The sequence below is a fragment of the Octopus bimaculoides genome, chromosome 29 (assembly GCF_001194135.2).
Source record: "Octopus bimaculoides isolate UCB-OBI-ISO-001 chromosome 29, ASM119413v2, whole genome shotgun sequence".
Classification (NCBI taxonomy): Eukaryota; Metazoa; Mollusca; class Cephalopoda; order Octopoda; family Octopodidae; genus Octopus; species Octopus bimaculoides.
Window position 1 is genome coordinate 10,354,147 of NC_069009.1, and position 8,898 is coordinate 10,363,044.

At 37.8% G+C, this 8,898-nt stretch overlaps 1 protein-coding gene across 1 annotated transcript in view; it reads left to right on the top strand.

Moving 5' to 3' along the window:
* LOC106873888 (protein artichoke) overlaps positions 1-8,898 on the top strand; it is a 111,765-nt gene that overhangs the window by 55,404 nt on the left and 47,463 nt on the right. Inside the window, exons 2-6 of the mRNA XM_052978038.1 lie at positions 3,720-3,919; positions 6,247-6,318; positions 6,900-6,971; positions 7,853-7,924; positions 8,513-8,584. Of these exons, the coding sequence (XP_052833998.1) occupies positions 3,738-3,919; positions 6,247-6,318; positions 6,900-6,971; positions 7,853-7,924; positions 8,513-8,584 (470 nt within the window). The 5' untranslated portion in view covers positions 3,720-3,737. The remainder of the gene's footprint in view (positions 1-3,719; positions 3,920-6,246; positions 6,319-6,899; positions 6,972-7,852; positions 7,925-8,512; positions 8,585-8,898) is intronic.

Here is an 8,898-nt window from a genome sequence, read left to right on the forward strand (position 1 = left end):
GCTAGCGATCTATCCTAACGAAAAAACTTGTGGATTTCAGCAGTCCTACATGGCGAAATCTATATGCATACATACATACATACATACATACATACATACATACATATATATGTGTGTGTGTGTATATATATATATATATCTCTATATGTATATATCTTGTCCCTTGTGTTGTATTGTCCTTTTCTGTTTTGTGTTCTGCTCCTGTGGCTAATAACGAAATAACGAAAATATTTTTATTGTGAATGCGGTGAAATGACGAGTCTGTTAGCACGTCGGACAAATAGAAGTAGTGACATTTTGTCCGTCTTTACGGTTTGAGTTCAAAATCGCCGAGTTTGAATTAGTCTTTCATCCTTCTGGGATTGATGAGATGACAATATAGCACTGGGGGTCGAAGTAATTGACAAACACCTCCCCTAAAATTGCCGGCATTGTGACAAAATTAGAAATAATTATTATTAGGCATCACACATGACATCTAAGCTTGAAATATCGCTGGTAGTTTTCTCTAAATTTACTTTCTTTATAGTATTTCCGAGAACTGAAATTGTAACTTTTGTTTTGCGGATGCATCCAGATTTCTACTGAAGATTCTCCAATCTCCAATGATGGAACTGGCATCAGCTTGTTCCGAGAATTTTTCCCATACATATCTTCTATTAATTTCTTTTCCTAAAAATTTAAATAGAGGAGTATTTTTAGGAGGAAATGTATTTGCCTCACCACTTAGGTGGTACTTGAACGACCTGCCATAGTAGTCGGCCATACGAGGCAGTTGCCACTCCCATTGAAATCAGCAAAGAAACGACGAACAATAAAACCCACAGCAGTAAATAACATCCGCGACGAAGACAACGACGACGACGACGACGACGATGACAATAACAACAACACTAATATTAGTGTGAACTACGACTACTCCAACAACAACAACAACAACAACAACAGAGCTAACTAAACAACAGCAACGATGATAGTGTAATCAGCAGCAGCAATAAAGCTCTCAACAATGGCGCTGATAGTTTAAGCAGCAACAATAACAACAACAACAGTAACATAGACATCAGCAGCAGGTGCTGCAGTTAAGAAAATAGCAACAGTAACATGAAAATAGAGCAATAATCTAATCTACACGGGCAGTAGCAGCAACAGCAGCTACAACAACAACGATGAAAATCTATAAAGAAAAGTCATTCTTCGCGAACGTCACAGATCGGGGAAACGTATTATTACTTGAAGAATAAGTGGATATCACTACAAAGCACAGGAAAAATATCGTTCAGCCTGGTGTCATTTCACTCCCAGAAAGGGGAATGGTGTACACCATGAAAATAACAATAATCTATAAGAGCATCAATCGCCCAGAAACGAAGCTACAATTCCCTTCCCCAACCGAAATAGGAAAAAAAAATTGGAAGATGTGTAGCGTTCCGTAGTGTATATCTTCCAAGGAATGCAACAGGGGACCGTGGTGGCCAACTGTAGCAATAAAGTGGATGTGCGTACGATGGATGCAACGAACTGCACCTTCCTGCAGTTCGCGATGCTGCCCTTAGATATAGAACGTCATGTGACGAACTCAGGGTCACAAATGTACCCCCTCATAGGGACCAGGTCAGAGAAATAGCTGCGATAAAGGATCAAGGGGAAATAGCATTAAATCAAACCCCTAACAATATACAAGAGTAATGGCAGTCCAAGTTTTGGTTGTTTCCAGAAGACGCAGCTAGCATACCAAACTTTTTTTTCTATTTCGGAGATTGCGGGGTAGATGCGGGTGGTCATAAAGGGTAGAAACCCCAGATGTCATATTTGTGGCACACTAGATCACCTCAAAGATTTCTACTTCAAAGTGGTGAAATTGAAAGGAATGAATCGCCCCGCATCGCTGCTTCAAGCGCAACATCTACTGCAATTAAAAAGGTGGTAGCAGCACCCACCACAGCAACTATAAACCCAACAGCTTTCACTCAGGGAAAAGCGTGAAACAAGTCTCCTGAACACCTCCACAAACCCGACCACCGCTAGCAACAGCAAACGATATGGAAGAAACTAAATGCAAATCCAGTCTACTCTTCGGATATAGAAGTGACCTCGGAAGTCACCAAAGTACCCTAGTGGTTAAGGAGGGCTTGTGAAAATACTGACTTGACCCCTAAATCCTCAAAATTTGTGAGCACCAAGTGCAATAAGTTGGAAGACAGAGTGCCTAGTCTCATAAGCAAAGCGATAGAACAACAAATACAATACCCACAACAATAACAACTTCACCAACAGCAGGCAAACTTTAAAACAGCAACATCAATAACAGAAACAAACAACATTCTCAACAACAGTGAGAGTCACATCGGATGTTCGATGACTCGTACAAAGGCCTCGAAAAAGTGTTGTTAGACCTGGCCGGTAGGTGGCTGGTCTTGGATATGAGCAGTAGGGAAGGAAACAGTGGTTAGTGGAGAAGTGCAGCTTAAATTGTCCACGGTTTCAGATCATTAGCTCCTTAGAACTCAAACTGGGGACCTTTATAGTTAACATAAACATCTATACATATAAATTTGACACGGGCGATTCTTTCATGCCTTGGGATTCACGGTCAAACGGCTGGGTGGAACTGTGCGAAAAATTACACAGATGTGTAAAATGATCCGAGCTGGTGTAGACCAGAAGCACACGCATCAATGGCTACAGACCTCAGGGCAAAAGGTAGAGAGGGAAAGTTTTATCTTGGCTGACCAAGATCAGAGATTATTGACCCGAAACTATCAAGTCAACATGATGAAAAATAATGCAGACTCAAAGTGCCGATACTGCAACGAAGGGATGGAAACAGTCGGCCACCTAATCTCTGGATGTAAGGTTTTAGCACCTGTAGAATGCAAATGAAGACATGACAGAGTTGGCCAATATCCACATTGGATAATGTGTCGTCATTATAATATTAAATCTGCTGACAAATGGTACAAGCCCCACCCTTAGGCTGTAACTCCCAGTATGTACAGATCGCACCATCAAGGCAAATAATCCAGATATTGTTGTGAAAGACAAAAGCAATAGAGTATGTTTATTGATTGACATAAGCATACCCTGTGACCATAATATCTCGGCAAAAGAATTTGATAAGCATAGAAAATGTAAAGATCTGCTAATCGAAATCGAAAAAATGTGACACCTCAAGACGGTCACAATACCAGTGATTGTAGGAGCACTTGGAATGATCAAAAATGGAACTGCAAATTATTTAGGAATGGTCTCTGGCGTACTATACGCGCAGGAAGTGCAGAAGATTTTCTTAACCGGTACATTACACGTGTTGAGGAGTGCATTGTCGGCATAAATTTTCTTTCCTTTTCCCCATTTATTTTATTTGTTTACTTTACTATTTTTTTTTCTTTTTCTCTCTGTCATTACATACATACACATGCACTCCGCATATATGTATAATGTGTGTGTGTGTGTCTGTGTTTGTGCGTGTGTAATCAGGGGCGATTTACGTTCTGTTTATCTTAGACATTATCATTCATTAAAGCTATAGCTTATTATGTTTTCCACATTGGATTATCATTGAATTCAGTTTGGAAAGTTTAAATATGAAACTGAAAATGAAATCAAAGATAAATCCATCTCATAGAACAGGGGACAATGCTTGTACTACGAAGAAACTTCAATAGAAAAGAAACGACATTGAAGTTTCTGATCTTTTATATTTTCTTCTTTTACAGATTAATCTACGTCTAAAAATGTTTTATCAATTGAAATTGAGTTCTGTATTGGTACTCTTTATGAGATTATGTTTGGAGTCTCATGCTGCGTCAGACATTTGCAGCATATGCAAATGTCAATATTCTAAGACAGATATAGATTGCTCATCTCGGGGACTGACGTCGGTCCCACAACCCATTCCACCGAATGTTGAATCTTTGTAAGTATTAGACAATTTCTACATATTTTCCACATTCAGTGGTTTAAATTCTCGTTAGTTATGTTCTTAAATAATACCTTATTTTTTTGACCTCAGTTTTCAAACATGATGTTATGTTGGAGTAAAAAGTAAACTGTTTCTCTGTACATGTTGATTCAAACGGAGTCTATAATTTACAATATTGCACACGAAGATGGTATCAGACCAATATCTGAACCAACATTACATCAAAATTCCTTAAGACAATATTCAGGGAACGGAAAGTATGAAAACTGTTGGTGTTAGCATAACGTGTTGCATATATTGTTGTTATGAAGGAGAGTATAAAATGGAAGAAATATTCTGATAGATATAATTCTAAATGGTACTACTGGAAATCAAAATACTGTTCTGTAGTTCTACAAAAGAAAACCAATAATGGATCATAATTCATTCTAATGAGAAATAATGTTCACGATCCCGTGATTGATGTAAAGCATACCACACGTTCCTGTGTACGTTTTTACTGTAGGGTGGACAATTTGAATTAGGGATGGAATGCGTGGTGTCGGTCAGTTAACGACGTGAGTTGGGTAAGTGAAGAGTTAGGCGTTGTGAAGAGTTGGGCAATGTAAAGAGCTGGGTGATATGAAGAGTTGAGCGATGAGAGTTGAGATTTGAGTAGAGCTGTAAATGAGAGGTAAGTGATGTGAAGATTTGGCGATGAGAGGTAAGCAATGTGAGCAGTTTATCCCAGATCAGGTGATGGGGAACTACATTCAGTGTCAAGATGGTAACGAACACAGTCGGAGAAAAGTTGGCGATGTGAACAGGGAGGAGAAAAGTCAGTGTGAATTTGGTAACGAAGACATTCTGTGAAAAGATGCGATGTGACCAGTCGAAGTGAACAGGGTGACGAAGAACGATATCACGCAAGACATCCGGCCGGCTTCTACTAATTCTTCCCCTCTAAGTAAGTTGGCTTGCTGGGCAGGCTTGCGGTTTCCCAGCTGCTGGCTTGACTGTTGGAGTTGTGTTGGTGTTAGGATGCCACATTTCGCAACATTATTTCCTAAATTGAAGATGTTTATAGTTACAGTTGTATTGATAATAGTTGATTTAGTATTAGTATGACAGTTAAGCATGTCTATATTATGTTTACAATCAAATGTGATACTGTTAGACTAATTTGTTGATAAAGAGTGTCAAATGTATTTGGAGTGACAATTGTCGGGCCGCGTTTGAGAAAGTAAAAGCCATACTCATGAGTTCTCCAGTTTTGATAGCACCAGATTTTGGGAAACCATTAAAGGTTTCTATTGATGCAAATGACGCTGGTGTCGGCGGTGTTCTGTTTTAATCAGATGCAAAGGGTGTTGATCATCCTGTTTGTTATTACTCAACCAAATTTGGCAAACACCAGCGAAATTATTCAACCATTGAGAAAGAAATCCTTGCTTTGTTATTGTCATTGCAACATTTTGACGTATATTTGGGAACCACCAAGTATTCCATTGAAGTGTTCACCGACCACAATCCGCTGACTTTTCTGCGCAAGGAGAACAAAAATCAGAGATTAATGAGATGGGGTTTATCTTTGCAAGAATTTAATCTCAATATTCAACATATTAGAGGTAAAACAATGTCATTGCGGAAGCACTATGTCGAGTCAGCTGATTGTGACAGGATGTTACATGTATTTGTGTGACTTATGCAGTTCTCGTATTTTGCCATTGTAAATAAGAAAGTTTTCACTGCGTTTAACTTTCTTCCTTTAAGGAGGAGAATGTTATGTATATCTATAATATAATTAAATGAGAGAACTTACAATGTTTTCTGAATGTGGCGAGATAAACGTTTGTCAACGACCTTTTGGTAGAATTGAAATGACGTATATATATATATATATATATATATATATATATATATACAGGAAGTGAGCATGGGACAAGATAGGTATTCTTGTTTACTTCCTGTTAAAAAGGTGAGTTAAGAAGACAGGAGAGCTTGGCGTGGATGGTACAAAATACGAGAGAAAGCTGCATACGGTTCGGACCGCTCACCTCCTACCTTTAAACAATTGAATACTGGACATTAATTTCTTTGGGTATTATACCTGTTGTCACATAATCCCAATCTTTGAATATTAATTCCCTGTTTGAACAATTCCTGTTGTTGCGATCAGAAATTTACCCCTTTTATGCATAAGAATTTGCCTGATCGTAACACTTCTTTTTCCTCATCAACAGTTTCAAATTCCCACCCATACCATCGTCTAATTGTTGAGTAAAAAATCCGTTACAAATATGTTCTATACATTTTCTTATTAACTCCATTTTATGTTCCAGAAACTTGAATTTTAATAATATCAAGGAAATCCAATCAGTCACCTTCAAAAATCTGTCAAGTTTAATAACTCTGTAAGTTGAACTGGTTTTATTTTTAAGTATTTCATTGACGATATATCTCGAAATCTATATCGTGCCACTCTTCATTGTAAGCACCGGCACTAGTCTTTCCAAAGATGTGGTTTATTGTTTGTGATATGGGGTATATGAGAGCGTGATAGATCAGGAGAACAATTTGGTGCTTGCATTGTTATGTCTACATGTATGTGTAAACTCTGTCTTGGCTCAAAATGCATTAATGTTTGTGAATATATGTGAGTGCCTGTTCTTCAGGCTTGGTGTAAATGAGTGCGTGACAATTAACGGTAACAGTTAGTGCAAACATCATTATATGTATATAGAAGCTGTTTGTCACTGTGTGCCTGTGAATGTGTGCCTGCAAGTGTATCGAAATGTATATCATGTATGCTGTTTTCGTCTACATCACAACTGATTAGCAACCTCTTCTTCTTCTTCTTCTTCTTCTTCTTCTTCTTCTTCTTCTTCTTCTTCTTCTTCTTCTTCTTCTTCTTCTCCTCCTCCTCCTCCCCCTCCTCCTCCTCCCTCTTCAAAATAAAGATGTTTATCTACCTTCTCCTCTACTTATCTTGCAGATATTTGGATAATAATAATATCGTAAAACTTGAAGCAGCTGCTTTCCGTGATCTTCCCAGTTTGATAACACTGTAAGTCTGTTAATAATATGAATATTGATAATGGATTGCGAAATCTTTAAAACCTTCCCCTTCTTTCTCTCTCCACGTTTTTGTCCTTCCCTACATCCTCACTCGCTTTCTATGCTGTTCTGTGATACTTTGTGAGTGTCTGTAAATGTGTGTGTCTGCGCGTGTGTAGCTGAATGTGTTCGCATGTATACTTTCTGTTCTGGCCAATCCGGCTTTATCTTCTTATCCACTCTGGCTCTACTACTACTACTACTACTACTACTACTACTACTACTACTACTACTACTACTACTACTACTACTACTACTAGTAAATTCTTGGTTTTCTTCCTCTCCCTTTTTCCTTTATTTCTTATTCTTGCTACCTTCCTTCTTTTCGTTTTTATGAGCATCCCGATATTCCTTTACTTTCTTCTTCTTCTTCTTATTATTTTTTCTGTGTTATTCAATTCTTTTTAAATGGTTTCTTCGTATTTCGTTTTCCCTCTATTATTCGCTAGTTTATTTTTCGCCTCAATCCTCTGTTTTTTCTTCTTCTTCTCCTCCCTTCTTCATTTTCTTCTTCGTTTTGTGTTTCTCTATTTTATCCTATTTTTTTGTTTGTATTTCATATAATCTACTTCCTCCTTCTGTTCCTTTTTCTTCTCTTCTGATTTTGATACAGTGGTTGTTGTTCCTCTTTCTAATGTAGCCACCTCATCCGTTCTTTCCGTGCTTGTCTTTCTACTACTACTACTACTACTACTACTACTACTACTACTACTACTACTGCTACTTCTTCTTCTTCTTCTTCTTCTTCTTCTTCTTCTTCTTCTTCTTCTTCTTCTTCTTCTTCTTCAACATAATGAATTTTGTTTACCCTCTCCTCTTTTTATCTTACAGATTTTTGAATGATAATGATATCAGAACAATTGAAGTAGGGGCCATCCAAGATCTGTCCAGGTTGACAACACTGTAAGTTGGAAAAGTCTTGTTTATAATATGAAATTGACAATGAATTACTAAATCTTTAAAACCTTCCCATTCTCTTTCGCTCCACGTCCTTGCCTCTTCCTACATGCTCTCTTTCTCTCTCTCATTTTCAATTTCTTCTTTCTCATTTTCTTTCCCTTTCTCATTTTCGTCTTTAGTTTTCTTATTTTGTTTTTCAACTTTCTGTTTGTCCTGTTTCATCGTTTCATTCTAGTTTCCGCTCTTTTTCTCTTCAATTTTCTTCTTCTTCTTCTTCTTCTTCTTCTTCTTCTTCTTCTTCTTCTTCTTCTAGATCATTTTCACTTCTTTCCTTGTTGTCGATGTTGTTCATCTTCTTCGTTTTGTGTTTTATCTTAATTTTTGCTTTTGTATTTTACGTCACCTACTTCTTCCTTGTTTTCCTTTCTATTTTCTTCTGCCTTTGATGTAGTGTTTGTTGCTCCTCTTTCTTTTCATCTTCTAATGTAGCCCCTTCATTCTATCCCTTCGTATTCTACTACTTTCTCATCGTCTCCTTCGCCTCCTTCAACATCCTGATATTGTCTACTTTCTCCAATTCTTATTTTACAGATATTTGCATAATAATAATATCGGAAAACTTGTAGCAAAAGCCCTCCATAACCTGCCAAGTATGAGCACACTGTAAGTTGAATGAGTCTTGATAATATTTCATTGACAATATATATTACTAAATTTTAAACTCTTCCCGTTCTTTTTCGCTCCAAGTCCTTGTCCATCCCAACATGTTCACACTCTTTCGATAGAACTGCGTGAGTCTTTTCGCGTGCCTGTAAATATGTGTGTCTGTGCATGTATTTACTTGAGTATGTGTTCGCATGTATAATTTCTCTTCCGGTCAACCCTGCTTCACCTTTTTATCACTCCAGCTCTTCTTCCTTTACGCCCCTCCTCCTCCTCCACTCCCCTCCTCCTCTACTCCCTTCTTCTTCTTCTTC